This window comes from Pagrus pagrus, assembly GCF_965226575.1.
Source record: "Pagrus pagrus genome assembly, chromosome: 2".
NCBI lineage: Eukaryota > Metazoa > Chordata > Actinopteri > Spariformes > Sparidae > Pagrus > Pagrus pagrus.
In genome coordinates, this window is record NC_140186.1 from 24,677,251 (window position 1) to 24,694,952 (window position 17,702).

Consider the following 17,702-nt stretch of genomic DNA (forward strand, 5'->3'; position numbering starts at 1 on the left):
AATTTGATGCAGATCCTCGATCTGGTGATCTGAAATTGTTAATATTGAACCATTTTGTTTTGAGAACCATCCATCTGAATATATGAAGTTTGAATTTCTATCTTTGAAATTTCCAAAAATAATAAACTACAGCTGATGTATTTTTATGGGTTGTCCCATTTTGATAAGACAATGTTCAAGTTGCTAAAAGTAAATCTGTATTTCTTTGGACCAAAAAAGGTCGAAAACACCATACTTACCACTTGTGACTTTAAGTCAATCAAATCATCACAGAGTTTATTTCAATAATGGCATATCTCATCCATAAAATAAGGGCAATATATACAGAATGAATTATTAGGTCAAACAATAACTTGCACTTTCAGGAGTTTTAAATTAAATATATTAGATATAATAGAACAATTCATCGTGACAGTTTTTCTATGATTACAATAAAAGCAAAGCAAACAATTACAATCGTCTGTGTCTGAATCATGATTAAAACAATTTCACCACCAAGAGCCACAATTTGGCTTATAATGCCTCAACAACAATTCTTTTAAGTCCCGCTTGCAAGAGTGTGAGGCTCTGATGACAACTTCAGCTGGTTGCTCGATCCCTTCAAACAACTTTAATCCAGTTGGGTCAACTTTGATCCAGTTAGAGGAAAAGCACGGTGCTCCAGGGAACTTTAGCAGCTTTTTTGACTTCTAGTTTGCTGCTATGCTCTAAAAAATCTTAACCAACATGTCAACAAGGGAAAAATGATGACAAAATGATCCAATTTGATCATTACAAGTACACTGAGCCGGGTAACAAACTTGTCCTAATGTTGACAGAGCCTCATTCACCCGCCCTCCAGAACACCATCACTGGCAACTTGACAAAAATGTAATGTGATTAATTGCAGGCCAAGCATTTTCTGTTTACTGCCTTAAAGTTATCATTGTTTATGGCATGTCATATCTGCTCCCCTTATGTCTTTGTAAGGTCCTGTAGCTGATGGGAACACTGTTTAAAAAAGGAAACCTCAAGTAATGGAGTTTTAATCTGAGTTTTTCACTAAGCAAATGCCCATTTACAAACTTGAGGTCTGGTAAATAATGTGCGTACCAATAACATGTTTTGCAGTGGCAGCAGATATAACTAGTAAAACAGAAGTAAACTGACGAATATGTTCCCCATATTCTTTCACAAAGCCAGAACTAATCACATGACATTGTTGTGGAGCCGCAGGTCAAAGTGGAGTAGCGGACCGTAAACAAGACTGGCAAAAATTCTGACAAGTTTGCCAGGCCAGCCCGTGCACATTGTGGCAATCAAAGCTTCTTCTTTTGGCCGTACATCCATTATTATCCATTACAAACTAAATTCACACTGCCAGCCTTTGCTCACACAATCGCATTCATCAACAATATGAAAACGTGCCAAATCTATACAGTCCTGGCCTTGTTCGTACAGAAAAGTCCTCTCAGCTTTACAGTACAGTTAAACTGCTACACAGGGCTGAAGATGGCAACATTCAAGTGAAATCCTGGCCTCCACCCTGCACACTTTACACCTCCCTCTGCTCAGCAAAGGGAAGAGGTCCTTGTGCCAGAGCTATTGTGCTCTGTAGAAAGTCTCATAGATTCATAAGGTCCAGTTCTTCAAATATGCAACAGATTACAGTAAAAGTCCCAGAAGCAACACAAGTAGCTACAGAGGGAAGCAACCGAGACATTAGACATGGGGAAGGTTCTCGAGGTTCAACACAGGAGGTGTCCTGACAGATAGAGGTGCTTGACTTGAAAACCAAGGCATGTGTTAGGGTTTCAGTAAGGTGGGAGTAGGGCTCAGGGCCGAACAGTGGATGACCTCCAGCTGACCACTGGAAAACAAGAGTGGTCTGCCATCTCACTGTAACTTGATGAGAGAGGAATTACAGGCAGCACAAACAAACACAGTCTCCCTCTGGGCCTCTGGAGCTGAAAGAGAAACAATGAGAGAATAAGATCATTCAGTGAAGAACAGACACAGATACAGGATATTGTGATGTGACATGATGTAACTGTCATGAAACTACATCAATCTGTCTAAAAGTAAAATGTTAAAATTATGCAATTTTTTCATTTTCCCGTTCTCACCTGTTGCCCCCATGCAAGATCTCAGCACTTTAAAGGAGCAGCAGCGGGAACAGAAGCTGTTGCCACAGTTACTGCAGTTCCTCTGTAAAACGGAGAGACATCGTGTTAGAGCTCGAGCCAATAAAAGACTAAATCAAACATGATGACGCGATGCCTAAATATATCCCCAATTCTTGTCACAAGTTTTCAGTCTCACCCTTTTCTTAAGCACTGAGAAGACGGCACTGCAGCTGGAACAGTTGCCTTTGAAGAAAGACAGAGGGATACATGCTATAATTAGGAAATATAATATAAAATGAAAAGCATCTGAGGTCATATAAGAGGAAATCAACCAGTGGGTGAGTCAGAGCGAACCGACCTGTGCTGGTGGTGGGGTAGCGCTTACGCAGTTTCTCTGTCAGTTTGGACACCTTGCTGCGGATTGGTTCGTTGCGGCTCAAGAGTCCATTTTCAGAGATGGTGTCATACTCGGGAGCGCCGAGAGGCCCGTCATCATCCTCCTGAGGGAGATGGAGGAAGGAGGGAGGAAGGGGGTGGGAGAGGAAAGAGACATTTAAATGCTGTGTAAGCTACAGTAACTGGAGTTGGTTTGATGGAGTATGAAAACCTGGACAGGAAACGGCCGAGCTCAGAGACATTAAAGTGGGTTAAATTCACTGTGATGGGAGTTTCAGCCAGTTTGACAAATAGATGTTTGGCATATGAATGAATCAATATAATGATGGAAAGTACTGGGACTACAAGGGAGATAGATCAAGGGGGAAACTACATGAACCTCTTACCTGCCTACATGTACACTATATCTCTATTAGGGACCAGACCTTTAACATAACAACTTTGCTGACGGCTGATGCTGATGTTTTTTATTCATTACTCCAATCTTCATTATTAAAAAATAACTGATTCTGAGTTTTAAAGTCATTCAAAACAATCTTTGAAAGAGCACAAATTCACTCAAACAAATGTGTGAAGGAGCCCTAAATCTAACTTTCCTTTACATGAAAAAGAGTCTTTAAAAGCCTTTTTACACAACGCTTTACGACTACCTACTCACTGAGGAGAATGTTTCATTACTTACACAGCCTTACAAAATGACGGCAGGGATGTGACAGGCCAGGAACCCATTCATGTGCTATTGCAAAACTGATGTGACAACAGAAACATCGGCCACTGCTATCGGTGAATGTCATCTTATATGCTCATAGGCTGATGGCAAGCAACAAGGTGAATACTGATGTCCGGTCCATCTGTGGTCTCTATATCTACCTACGTTTTCATTTAAGGTGTGGAAATTCCTCAGTTGTAAGATGCATTGCAATGCAGATGTGGAAAATTCTGCATTGATGCAAAGACAGAGCATAATCCTGAGTTTGCAGCCACTATTTAATGTTGATTTTCCAGCCTCAGCTGCACAAGAAAGCTGTAAAGTTACGGCGCAACATAGCTCTAATGCTCCGATGTACTGTCGCCGGACATCAGGCTCACGTTAGGAGATATGTCGCGGGAAGGCAGGTATCAGCTGCCAGTGATAAAAACACACACCCAGTGGACATCTGGGGACTTTTCAGATTTTAAGCACAAACTGGACGTGACACATGGTGTTTGTGAAATCTGCTTCACAACCATTACAAACCACATTAGCCGTTTTCACCTGAGAAAAAATGCCTGCCTATGTGAAAACAATGTTTTTGTAAATTACCATTTTAAAAGGCACTTTCTAAATTTAAAGAGAATTTACATTTATTTTACTCTTAAATAAGCAATTGGATTCTATCACTTTACTCTTACTCAGCTTTGTTTTTATCCCACAATGTTTTATAGTCCTGTGGTTGTGTTTTTTGCTACTTTTTAACCGTTGCTCTCCTTTGTGCTGTTTTAAGCTGCTGTTGGTTATTTTTCTTTTCCTCTTCTGTGAAGCACCTTGTTTATATCTGCTGTATAAATACATTTTATGATTGTTATCTGCTTTGTATTAAATGATGAAAAATTAGCCATGTGAACAGAAAAGTGAGGATACCATACATTGAGGATGCATCGAGAATCATTGTGCATTCGAATCGATGACAGGTGAATCCGAATCAAATCGTGAGGCCAGCGAAGCTTCACGCCTTTTACCTACAAGTTCACAGGACAAGACTTATTATAAGGTATTTTCCCCACTTTCTAGAAACCAGTGGCCAGGCAATCAGAGTGGCACAATTTATTCCACCGGAAGGCACAACCACGACTTTATGGTACCAGAGGACCAGAGAGTAAGAGGACAAAGAAGAAGTGAAGAGGATTTGTTTTGTCAAAGAAAACCATCCGACCCAACCACAACACACTGGGCCATAAGGGAACAGATGACTTGTTTCTGCTGGCTGTGTGTTCAACAGCAGATTTCAAACAGGCCATGACAGCTACATTTAAAAGCAAACTGCCGATCACAAACTCAAAAATATATTTACTATTACACAAGCAGATAAATCCATCTGACTGACCTGGTTTGGATGCCTGTACAAGGAAAAGCTGATTTCACTACTGCAGTATGTCTCATGAACAATGCCAGTTATGCAGAATTGAATTGAATGATGGGATTATTATTATCACTATCACAAACAGTAACCCGTGCCATGGGAACAAGCACATGAATATATAATATAATATGGATATTATGCATATTATATATAATATAATATGTATAATAATAATGGATGTGTAGATGGATGGGTGGGAGGCAGCGGGAAATCCACTTACCACTAAAACCAAAGGGGTTTCCTGATCAGGAAGCAGAGCAACAGATGAGAACAACGTTACCCACAGATACTGATATTCAGTGTGATTGCACAGGAACACACCCAAAACCAAGCTTTTTCAAAGAGCAAAGACAGGACTACGGCACAAGGTCACCAGCTAACAACACATGAAGCTGTTGTTCATGTGTCAAGTAGTTCCTGCAGTATGATGTGAGTAACTGGTGGCAGTGCACCAGCCTCTTTTAATCAGAAGGAGGCGACACTTACCTGCAGGGACATTGTCTCCTGAGTTCAGAGGACAGCAGAGATAAAACAGGAAGTAACAGGAAAATACGTCAAGAGAGGAGGATTTTTTATACAGTGATGGTAAACTCCAACAACTATGTTCAAATAAGTAATGCAATCAATCAAATGCAATATAGTTTCTAAAGCCACTGTATTTAAAGCCAAATGTATTTGAACAACTTATGAGAATTGTTATCTGTCAGTGACAAGTGGACACACACCAGTATACGGCTGCAGTTATCTTTCTTTTTATCCTAACAGGCATGCTCTGGTTAAGAAGAGCCTGATCAATACTGGATTTTTTGGGTTGATGTGCATACTTATACTTATATTAGGGAGTAAAAAATTCAGATATCGATATACAGTATCTGCTGATATACACAGATTCTTTGCAATGATCACTCCAATGTGGTTATCAAACAACTGTGACAAAGATGTGTCACAGAGGCAAGATCATTTACAGATTAACAATACACTCTATTGTTTAAAAAACATCAGCGAACTGACACAGTGAACCTTAGTGGGAATTTAATAATTATAAATCAGCCCAAGCATGTGCCAATATATCTGTGACAGGGCAATAGACATGGTTTCTTACATCTGGAGGACAAGATTTGAAGGCCAGGGCATCTCTGCAGCACTACACTACTTCATTATTATACTGCTTTGTTTATCTTGATCAAAAAATTGCAGCTTATCCTATTATAATATTGCAATTAATATATTATTTTGATACATTTTGCAGCTGTAGTAGTTAGAAAAACAAAAAACATTCTGAGAGTTACAACACCAAAACAACTGATTTAGGATTCAGGGGTAAAACCTGTGGCATTAAAAAATAGTAAAAAAGTGAATAATTAAATTCATAAGTATTTACCTCAATGGCATCCTTGAATTCATCATCAGGCTCTGCCTCCTCAGCTTCCTCCACACTGCCAGGAGACAGGTCCTGTCATCACACACACACACACACACACACACACACACATAAATTAATGTATAAATACTGGGCTGAGAAGCAGCTCTCGAGTTTCTGGCTGTCCCAGGATCAGCACCTTGGAGAGTGGTCGTGCCCTCACTCATCAATCTAAGCAGCTCAGGATACAGGAGGATGTTATTAACTGTCGGATGATTAACGGATATTCCTGAACCTTGACCACCTTGAGCGTTTTTTATTTTGCAGTTCGCTGTTGCCTTGCCGTGATGCAGAGGCCTCTGAGCGGATACAGTCACATTAATCTGAGCCCCTGTCTGCGCCTTTGCGAATAAATTCACAACTGAAAAAAAGTGGCTCTTTGGATGGATGGATGGAGCAAATCTGCGCATGGATTTACATGACACGTACTGGATGAGAGCATAGGATAAACTGGATAAGAAGCTTACAGACATGGTTGGTTTTAATGTAAATCACAACCAGTTAATCCTTCAGCATTCAAACCCACATGCACTTTTTTCCACCATGTTCCTTCCTCTCACCTCCATACTCGTTGGTGTGGGGGTCCTGTCCAACAAGTTGCCTTGCTCCTGTTCTTCACACACTCCCTCTGAGGCCTGCGTCTGGCCCACGTGGAACAGCTTCCATAGGTCCAACAAAACTGGAGCCACGAGAGAAAAGAAACGTTGCTTCAGCTTTACTTTCTTAAACAAGAGTTAGAGTTTGCTTCTCCCAGACAAGATGAACTCACCTCTGCAGAAGTCTCTGTTCCACAGGAAGATGGCGCTGTTGAGCCCAGCGAACACCCAGCCCACAGGGACGGCGTACAGCAGACACGCCAATATTAACATCCCTCCGTAGAACCTTGAGGGAGACATTACGAATGTCAGCTCACAGACAGACCATGTATCATATGATTCAATGCTCAGAACGTTTTTATTTCAAGTAGGTTATCACATCATGCAGTTAATGCTGTGACTACTGACCTACCCTGAACATGAGTTTGGATTGACATCAGCTTGGTAGCTAACTCAACGCTAACGTAACAGAGCGTTGCCTTCACAGCAAACAACTAGCTTACACTGTGTAAGCAACTTCAGTATATCATCCAACAAAAGTAGTTATAATGACAGGCGTGTGTGTGTGTGTGTGTGTGTGTGTGTGTGTGTGTGTGTGTGTGTGTGTGTGTGTAGATGCTGACCTTGATGACTTGGTGTGATTATCCCAGTACAGGACCTTATAAACAGCTTCTGCTGATAGGCAGGCAGAGGACAGCATGTCATCCAGGTGCTTCAACCTGAAGAAGAAACAGAGACACACACTCACTCAACACAAGCAGTGTAAGAACTACACTTCAACCCACACATGAAGAAATACCAAGTACAAATGTCACATATACACATTTTATAAACCTGTTCCAAAAAAGGTAAAGAAAAGATTAACTAAATAAGATTTTTGTCATTTTCATCGGTTATTATTTAATGATGGTATAAAAAAGAAAACTGGCTAATTTAAAGGTGTTCTGTGTCGTTTGTGACTTAAAGCGGAGCTGTAGACAATGTTTTGATGATCGAGAACCAATACAAGTTTGTAATGTGCTGGTTTCTTTTTGTGGAACAGCTTTGAACATGTTTTATGAAAGTAGGAAATTAATAAAACAAATTTGTCAAGGATACACGTTTGTACATAAAAAAACTGTGACGGCCCGTTAACTCAACATATTATTTCAAACGGATATAGATTCAGATCTGGCTTGGGTTAGGAAACACCCAAAGACAAGTGTGCGCACACACAAACAATGAAATAGTTAATAAACAGAAAAATAAATTGGCAGTTAGTTTTTCCAAGTAATTTTTCAAACCAAAATACCAAACATTACCCTTTTAGCCTCTCAAATGTGATGATTTGCTCTCTTTATTTGTCTTATCTGGTGGTAAACTGAATATATTTTGGTTCTGGACTGTTGGTCGGGCAAACAACACAATAACACAACATTAAGTCTGGCTTAAAACATTTTTTTTCCTATTCCTTAACATTTAATAGACTTACAAATCTCATAAACAGCTGATCAAGAAAATCCCCAGAGGACTAATCAATAATGAAAATAATCATGAGTTGCAGCCCTGAGCACATCTTACAGGTCTTTGACTTCCAGCATGGCCTCCTGTTTGGTGAGATGAACTGTCTGCAGGTCTCGGCGGTGCACAGCGTAGAAGCGCCTCTTCTCGAGCTCAGCTTCTGAGGCTCTGCCCCCACACCTGTCCTGCAGGTAACCCAAGGCAGCAGGCATACAGAGTGCCACCACACCCACTGTGAACCAACCCACTGATACCAGAGAGGTAGACAACACACAGCTGCCAGTTAATAAATGATTCAAGTGTCTTTTAAAACATGCAACAAAAGCTGGATTAATATTAATGCCTCATTTTACCTTCATTAACAGTGCAGAAGAAGACATTGAGGAATACACAGACAAGCAGAGAGCAAAAAGGCATCTTCCATCTGAGGGATTAAACAAAGAAGATGACAGTGAATACTCCAACACGCCTTCCTGCCATCTCACTACTCTCTATGATGCTCAAACAGGGTACACACATACACATACATACCCGAGCAGGAAGCGGGTCAGCTCCACTGCATCAACAACTGGCTCTAGAAACAGAGCCATTCTCTTATAGGACACAACCATGTTGAACAGATCAAAGTTTTGTGTGCATCGTGGGCTCCCCAACTCAGAGGCATCTGGAGACCCGGGGGTCTCTTTAGATGATGTGTGTACCAGCTCCGCCCCGTCCCCTGTACCCTGCGACGGCTCCTGGGACGCGCCGTGCATCATCATTCCTGTGCAGAGTGAGGAGAAGAAAGCAGGCACGTTTACAGGATTGCTATAGCTGGGTGATAACATTATCTCAATACAAACAACCCTATTTCTCAATATGCTTAGAGATTCAACAACCTACAACACAGCAGAAATACACACAGCAGCCAGTCAGTCTGCAGGTTTTTGGCTTGAATGTCAAAGTTCACGCCCATTTCCTACTGCAAAGCATTGTTTGAGCTACTGATTAGGAAAGTGGATAACAAATTCTTGACAAAAATGGTGACATGACGTCAATTATATGCAGGGCTCCAGGCTTACATTTTACACTGGTTGCACTGGTGTGCCTGCCTTTTTTATTTTGGTGTACCACTACATAATTTTGGTGGACCCAATAATACATTTAATACAGTCGCACCCTGGATCCCTAATATGTAGGTGGTTTGGCTATTTCAAAAGCAACAAAGCACAGATTAAGGTGATTTGCAAAATAAGCCTTTGGTCTGAGTCAACCCAGGCAGAAAAGGTCCCAGTCAAACTAAAATCAATATTGGTCAATATGGAAAAAAACAGCGTGATCATATTTTTTGCCATATTGCCCAGCCCTGCTGCCAAAAGCATGAGGAGACAGGTCTGATGTTGTCTTTTCACAACTTTTAAGGGCAGCTTGAAACAACTAAACCATTTTCCAGTTGGTCTCAGCAGGTATACGATATGTAAAGTGTGAGTTTATCAGTCTGAGTTGTCTATGATGCTGCGAAAACACTTTTATACGTACAAAAGAGAGACATCAGTTTACACAAGTGTGTGTTATTCAGATTGAAATGAGGTGAAACATTACCTGACCAACACAAACCAGAACTGTGCTGGTGATGGTCAGGACATCACCCAACAGAGGTGCAACACACTTCAAACTCAACCAAAGAGGGAACTTGAAAAAGCCTGTTCAGTCTGATGTAAAGTCATTTTTATTTTCAGCAATGGATGGTATCTCATTAAAAACTTTTCAAGGTAACCTACTGTAGCTTGTCATGGATGCTTTTTGGTTGAACCTTTACTCTCAGAGACAATCTTTACAATTCCTTGAGAGTAGATCTGAAAGCACCACAGAGTTAACCAGGGGGTGGAGGGGTGTGTTTCATTTAATATACTAAAATCAAGATTATCTTTTCAGGTACTTTATATAGTTTTCAAAAAAGCTACTTTAACTTTTACTTTAGTACTTTGTTTTCGACACAAGTAATCTTAATCAGTCCCTACAAGGGCATGTTGTTGAGTGTTCTCCATCCCTGACCATCTCTCTTCTGCATTACCTTTTAAAATGTAACTATTCATCGTGACTGAGAGGAGCATCACTAAATCAGAGCTAAGCACTGTGGCCTGTGACAAGCTGTCAAACAGGAAAGTTAACTTGGCTTGCTAACAGAGGGGCTCTTCAGAGATATGTTTACTACTCCAGCTAATATGATCTGCCGGGTATGAAGGAGATTAGTTACCCCGAGCTGAGTGTCCAACAACAGGCAACTTGTGAAGCAGCAGCAGTGCTGTGAAGAGCTCAGGCGTTAACTAGCGAGTCCCACCGACATCATCAGCCCGGAGGAAGGAAGCGCCTCCAAATTCAACCGGCCCGGTCAGCATAGAGGCAGCCTGCCCTCCCGCACCAGCTTTAACCTGTCCAGACGAGGCGGTTTATCAAACCGTCAGGTTGTCAGCGGACAAACCCGGCGGGTAAGGCAGTTGTTTTGTTTGTGGACGGCTGCTGGTCCCAGCTAGCTTTGTTAGCTTCGTGTTGCTCTGAGAACGTCCGCTTCCTGGTTTAATCCAGGCCGAATAGGTGATAACAGAAAAGAGGGATTATGACCAATGCAATCGAGCACAGAGCAGGGTGATCTTTGGCTGCTCTGTTCAACTGACGTACATTGTGTAAGCTCCTGTTAGTGTGGAGGATGTAGATATATGTTATGTTGAAACATAAAAGTGAGTCTGTTTCAAAATTTAACTCAAAGACATGTGTCAAGACATATACAAATATTGTGCTTTAGATAATAATGTTGTGTCTGATATGTCCCCCCCCCAGAAAAAAAAACAAATAATAATAAAACATGATTTCACCCTCAAAGAAAAAATCTAAATATGTAAATATGTAATATAAAGTACTTTTCATTTTAAAGGGGCACTGTATAGTTTTTGGAGAAAAGATAGTGAAACTCAAAATGTTATTTGATGACCTGTGCTGTACTGTCAAGTCCACTGATCCTAAAACACTGTTTTCAGTTAAGTGGAAAATGTAGCCATTTAATAGCCATTTAAAAACACAAACAAGAGTTTTCTTAAATCCATATTACTGGAACGTCTTGTTTTGTTCACCTTCATAGTATATCTGTATCAGTGGTTATTGTGTGGATAAGAGGGTTGACTATGCAGACACCAGGAAACACTGCTCGTCACTGACAGTAACATCTTGTGAACTGTAACCTTAATTTCATTGAATACAAGCGTGGGATTATGAGTTTTACATAGTGATGATATATGATATGATCTTTGTCGCCCTCTACTGGCAATCTGCATGCTCCCAAGTCATCTTCTGTCTACTGATGTCAAACCTGACTGCTGTCTTAACACTTCCTGAAGTGGACAGGGACTCTGCAGACACTGTTGTTGTTCTGGACCTGGATGTATGTTTTGGGGTCAGTGACTCTACTTCAGTAAATGCACTTTGTTACCTTCCACCTCTGAAGAATAATAATAATAGATTTCAACCCATGCGCTTCCATAGTCATCTGTATATTGTAACAGTCCAACAAAGCAGACATACTTTGTCTAATATTTGAGTAATTTCCATACATTTTATTCAGAAAATGATATTTTCTTCAAAATAAGATGCTTATTTCGATAGGCACACATACATATAATTTGAAAAACAGGATCGCCATGAAAACAAGTCACAAACTGATGTTCTTTAATAACCATCCGAAAACAAGTTAGAAAAAAAATGGCACTTGGAAGTACTACTGAGCCATCATATACTGTACAGTATGCAGCTAAATGGCTGACTCAGTAAGTGATCACATAGCTACAGTCTACTCCTCTATACTTTGTCTCTCTACTTGGTGCGTTTCTGCTAATGAGTGGATTTATAGAACATCAACACTTAAATAAAGCTTCTTGTTTCACTAACTCAATAATTTAACCTCAATACGATGCACTTGACTGTTCCTATAACTTGTTTGGATCCTGATTTCTGGTTGAGAGCTCATACAACGACACACATACACTGAAAATGGACTTTACAGCAATTACACTTGTGAAATTAAAAATAATTGCATATTCAGCCTGAACCTTTTATTGAGGGAGAAGGAGTAGGTGTCATTTGAGGCATTTTAATGTGGTTATTACACTTTTTTTCCTGCAAAAAAACATGTTGCACACACAGCAGAGAATTTGTATGCATGCCTGAACACGTGTGTGGAGGGTACCTTTAAGGTTCGTCTGGCATGTGTGGGCAACTCGTGTCTCAAAAATCTGATATTAGCCAGTAAGTATAACCCTGCTGTGAAATGCTGATGATGCTTCCTTGTAACACTTTAAAATGCTACTGACAAACTTTTTCTAATTAATATATATTATATTTATTAATATAATTCTTGAGGCCATCATGAGCTTCGGGTGTACATAAGGTACGGTATAGATCACATGTCTGTCCAGACAATTGGGAGGCTGTAAAAACCTGTAAAATGATTTCTTTAACATAAAAATGATCAAATCAAAACATGACCATTGAGCATTGCATAAAATCAGCAGTTTATATCTCTCAAATGTAATCTTGAAGACCTTAACGCTGCTGCGTCCCACATCACTGTAGCTGCTTGCTGTGTGACCGCTGGTGGAATTTAAGCCCTCCACAGTTTCTGAAAGACTTCCCACACTGTCCGCAGATGTAAGGCTTCTCTCCAGTGTGGATACGAAAGTGCCTGGTCAAGGCCCCGGAGTGACGGAAACACTTGGAGCAGACCGAGCAGGTGTACGGCCTCTCTCCGGTGTGGATGCGAAGGTGAGTCTTGAGGTTCTCCATGCGGTTGAACTCTCGGTTGCACACCGTGCAGCGGAAGGGGCTGCAGCCCGGCGGATAAAGCTGCAGTCTGCTCCTCCTGCTTCCTGCTACGGGCTGCTGAAAACACTGCTGGAGCTTCTGCTGGCACTGGCCGGAGTGTCGCCGCAGCAGGCTGGGCAGGTGGAACGTCTGACCGCAGAACTTGCAGGCGTAGAGGTTGACGTGGCCGAGGTTGCGGCTGGTCCGTACATGGACTCCGTAAACTTGTGGAGGGGCTTCTGGGAAGATGTTTGGGAACTCCGAGGAGAGGGATGGGAGATCTGTGGGCTGCGGGAGGTTGGCCATCAGGTTTGGAGGATGAGCTGTGTAAAAGAAAAGATTGTGGGGGTAACTTGAGGGAAATTTGAAAACTTTTTCACCTCAATGCCATATGATGAGGTGTTGTGGCAATGTTGTTGCCACATTTTAATATTTTACAGTCAACTTTTTTGTGGGTTTAAATCAGTCATAAGAAGACACAGCAGTACATTTGTATTGAGCCATACTGGCCACCATATTTATTCAAAGTTATTAAGTTTTTCAAATGATTTGATGACTTCAAGGCATTTAAAATGTTAAAGGAATACGTTCCTGTTCAGTTACCAAACTGGAAGTCAAAATGCCCAAATTTGGCCCCAATACCTAAACGCATGGAGGTGTAAAGTTTGCCATCATGCAAATTGGTTGATTACGTATTGGTTTTATAACTGATCAATGTGAATGGACATCAGGGCTACAGCAAATGATTCGTTTCATTATCAACTAATCTGCTGATATTGTCATGATTAATCAATATGTCGTTTAGTCTATAAAATATCAAAATAGTGTAAAAGGGAAAAAAAGCTTTAACACAAACCCAAAGACTCTTCATTTGCCGTCATAAATGACAAATGTTGGACATTTTTGCCTCAAAGACGACTGAAATGATTAATCAATTATCACAATAATTGACGATTACTGACTGATTGTTGCAACGCTAATGGACATTTGATTTAAAAATTGCTTACTACCTTTCAAACAAAAACTATAGCAAGAGATATTACGATCATAGACGTTCTAATTAACCCCAGTCTAGTTACCCTCACTCGATCTGTGGCTATAAAAGAGACATTCTGTGGTTGTTTCAGACACTCATTGTTTCTCTTCTCACCCTGAGGCAGCCTGGTGCAAGACAGAGGACTGTTTGAGTCTTGCTCCTGACTATCCAGCACTTCTTGCTTCCACTCCTCCCTCATTTTGGAGTGGACCGCTAACATACACTCGGGGCTAAAATCCTCCACTTTGATCGAGTCTAAACAGCAAGCTGAGCCATCTCTCTCTTCTTCTGGCTTCTCTTGCTTCACTGTGACCTGCCCAAAAGTGGTCTCGTCATCAGAACTGGGAAGTGGTGGCGAGCTGCGGTCTTGAGCTGTTAGGTCTCGACATGGCTGGTTCATGCTTTCCACCCTCACCACGCATACACGGGACATCGCTTCACTGACTTCTGCAAACAGAAAGATCACAGGTACATGCAGTGAGCGAGGTAACGCTGGACAGTGTTTTCTATATTATGACTATAACAAGAACATTACTTCTATAACTACCGTACACTGTTTATATTTATTAAGAAGTCAAAACTGAAAATAAAGGAGACATCATGCCCATTTTCAGGTTCATAAGTTTTCTCTGGGTTACTATTAGAATAGCTTTACATGCTTTAATGCTCAAAAACCACATCAGTTTTCTTATACTGTCCAGTGCTGCAGTTCTGTATTCCCCCTCTGTCTAAAACACTTGTTTTAGCTCCAGTCTCTTTAAGGCCCGCCCTCCCAAATATCCAGCCTCCTCTGACTGGTCAGCTCACACATGCCTGAACAACGACTCCAATTCTTACACACCAAATTAGCCGCTAGGCATACATTATGCACGTGTGACATGGTGATGTAGTGTGATGTCACAAAGTCAACGAATTAAAAGCGATACTACTGATGAGGCATTTCTGTAGGAGAGGAGTTTCTGTTGGTGTGACCTTTTTACTTTCAAGATCTTTTATATGCACACAAACATATAAAACACTGAAGGAAAGGAAATAAACGAGTCAGTATTTCCATTTTTTGCTCCTTTATACTGCTACTTTGCTACAGTTGAGGTAAATATATAAAAAATATTGTACATTTTACTCAACTGGAGCTTCAGTTATTACGCTACAGATTGTATGCTGCATCAAAGCCCAAGTATCAATAACTATTTTGTCTGCTAGATTCTGATAATCAGAAAAATGTTGAATATCAGATCTGATAACCAGCCGGGCCAATTTTCAGTTGACTCGTATTATACAGTAAATGCATACATGTATAATTTACTTGTATTTTTAATACTTTAGTACATTTATTGCCAGAAAATTACTTTTGATATTGAAGTACATATAATATCAGATACTTGTAGACTTTTACTCAGGTACTAGCCTATATGTTGGTGACTGTTACAATACGTTATACACAATATCTTTACTTTTACTCAAGTATGAAGTTGGGGTATTTTTCCAACAGTGACATTAGCTTCTACATATTAAAAATTACTGAAGTGACCCTGTGTGCACATTTATTGACAGAAAGTTGCACTTCAGCCATCCTGCCTGTAAATAACACATGAAGTAGAGTAACAAACACAAAAGCAACTGTCACTACACAACATGCAGCCACTGTGGGTACCATTTATTCTACTTTACAAAGTCACAGATAATAAAAACTGGATCATGGGCCTACCTATAGTCAAGGCATCACAAGCAACAGCACAGCCATTATGTTTCTCCTGGTGTGAAGCAGCATCCCTGACATGCTGTGTCACCACATCCCCCCTCACATGATCCGCACGGCTGTGACCTGCAGGACTCCCCCCACCTCTCACCCCCTTGCGACCGCGCACATTGTCACGATTTGGGCTCCTTTGGTCGCATGTCGGGTGGGGCGGTTGATCTCTCTGGTCGGAGGCTGCCAGGTTTTTAAGTGGAGGAGAGCAGCCACCTCCTCCCTCCCTGCGGGCCGACTCCAGCAGAGCTTCAGCCGTCTGCAGTCTTTGTTTGAGCGACTCGTTCTCCCGTCGCATCTCCTCACGGACGTCTCCTGTTGCTTGACCGACGAGCTTCGTCACCTCCTGAACTGCGATCTCCACAGCCACTTCAAATGCTCCGTGTATCGCTGCGACCAGCTCCTCTTGCAGGGACAGCGCAGCCACAGCTCCGGCTGCTTTTGGCACAGATGGGCGCCTTTTGGCCCCATGCTGCGGCTTCATGGTGCATTCAAAAGGCACTTTAGCTCCGTGCGATGACCCGGTGATGTGAAAAGTACCTGCAGAGAACACGACCTGTCATGGATGCCTTGTGGAGACGCTGTTTATTTATGAGCGACGAGGTTTCACTTCCGTTGATAGCGTCCGACACCTGCTGGTGTCGAGAGGAACTGCACCAGGTAAAATAAATAGAAACTGACCATGTGTAATAGAGAAAGTTTATTATATGAACAAAAAAGTCGAAAGGGGCTCAAATGGCACTTATAAGAGCAGGCACACTGGCTTTAACAAGTGTAAACGACGCTCCGGGGCTCATCCATCATGGACGGCTTTTATAATCGTCCAAGTGGGCGAAGATCCATGCAGAAGGTCCGAGGACGGCCAGAGTCATCACAGTCAGCACGAACACAGACTCCTGCAGGGCACAGCAGGCCGTGCTAGTTAGCTACACTAGCATATTCAGAGAGAACTTGTCATAAGAAATGATAAAAGAGTGATTTTCGACATTTTCGAGTTACATTACAGAGCTAAACATGAAATGTGCCAACTCACCACTGGACCAACTTTATCTTTAGGTGGTTTGCTGTTGATGTAACCCGCTCGCTGCTGAATCATGACACCTGTCCTGGGAGCAAGAGCCCGTCGAGCCCTCAGCAGTCCAGCAAAAACAGCACACATGTTTGGTTTCGGAAGAAAAGAGGTCAGACTCAGTGTGTGAGACAAGAAAATGACCTGGAGGAGGAGCCACTGAGCTTTATAGTAGCTGTCCTCAAACACACCTGCTAATTGTTCTGGGTTAATTAGGCTGCCTTCATGTGCTGTAGGAAAACCAAGTGCTCTGATGAGTTTAATATAAATGTGGCAGTTCTCATCAGCATTTATTTGACATAAACATTGACTTTCCAGTTAACCCTCATGTTACATACATTTCATGTTTTTTTAACTTTCATTTTTGGATCATTTTGGCTGTATTCATGCATTTTGCCAAAGGTAGTTGTTATTTTTCAATCTCAGGTCATATAATATGTCTATAATACACTGTGTATGTTACAGATAGACAGGTAAAACTGTTGTACATATTATGAACCATCAAAACCCATTAAAACTATTATACTACAGCATAAAATCATGCACCCCATGTTATCAGCCTATCATTCTGTGGCCCTGGATGAGTTATGTAATTTTTTTAAAAACTATTTTTCACTAGATAGGGCAATTTATTTATATTTTGGCCCATAAGCAAAATACATGCCATTTCCCCTGTGTCCTATAGGGGGCTTTGCCTCACTGTGAGACAATTGCTGAGTCTACATACAATAATTGTTAAATATATAAATGGAATTTCGCTCATTAATCTCATGTATACACACTGACAGTGTTGGGAGATGCATAAAGACATGAAGTTCATTGATCATTCATGTTCATGTTCATGTCATGTGTCCAGTTAAAGAGTTTAACTTGCAGATCA

General features: G+C 41.2%; 2 protein-coding genes across 5 annotated transcripts; both read right to left on the bottom strand.

The window, feature by feature from the left end:
* Positions 1-249: 249 nt before the first annotated feature.
* zfyve27 (zinc finger, FYVE domain containing 27) lies at positions 250-10,685 on the bottom strand. Of its 3 annotated transcripts, XM_084364592.1 has the most exons (14): positions 10,374-10,685; positions 8,669-8,900; positions 8,491-8,561; positions 8,198-8,384; positions 7,261-7,356; positions 6,811-6,923; positions 6,602-6,720; positions 6,003-6,074; positions 5,108-5,125; positions 4,842-4,862; positions 2,464-2,605; positions 2,302-2,348; positions 2,106-2,187; positions 250-1,946 (listed from the first exon to the last, which is right to left on the bottom strand). In XM_084364592.1, the coding sequence occupies exons 2-14, from the start codon at positions 8,896-8,898 to the stop codon at positions 1,876-1,878; spliced, it is 1,269 nt and encodes a 422-aa protein (XP_084220718.1). In that variant the 5' UTR covers positions 8,899-8,900; positions 10,374-10,685; the 3' UTR covers positions 250-1,875. The 3 variants fall into 3 exon arrangements, with proteins under 3 accessions (XP_084220718.1, XP_084220719.1, XP_084220720.1); XM_084364593.1 differs by lacking the exon at positions 5,108-5,125; XM_084364594.1 differs by lacking the exons at positions 4,842-4,862; positions 5,108-5,125.
* Positions 10,686-12,204: 1,519 nt separating this feature from the next.
* LOC311251966 (uncharacterized protein) lies at positions 12,205-16,985 on the bottom strand. Of its 2 annotated transcripts, none has more exons than XM_084344694.1 (4): positions 16,787-16,985; positions 15,712-16,684; positions 14,118-14,450; positions 12,205-13,290 (listed from the first exon to the last, which is right to left on the bottom strand). In XM_084344694.1, exons 2-4 carry the CDS (start codon positions 16,235-16,237, stop codon positions 12,731-12,733), a joined length of 1,419 nt encoding a protein of 472 aa, XP_084200820.1. In that variant the 5' UTR covers positions 16,238-16,684; positions 16,787-16,985; the 3' UTR covers positions 12,205-12,730. The 2 variants fall into 2 exon arrangements, with proteins under 2 accessions (XP_084200820.1, XP_084200819.1); XM_084344693.1 differs by having other exon boundaries at positions 15,712-16,649; positions 16,787-16,983.
* Between the last annotated feature and the right edge of the window lie 717 nt (positions 16,986-17,702).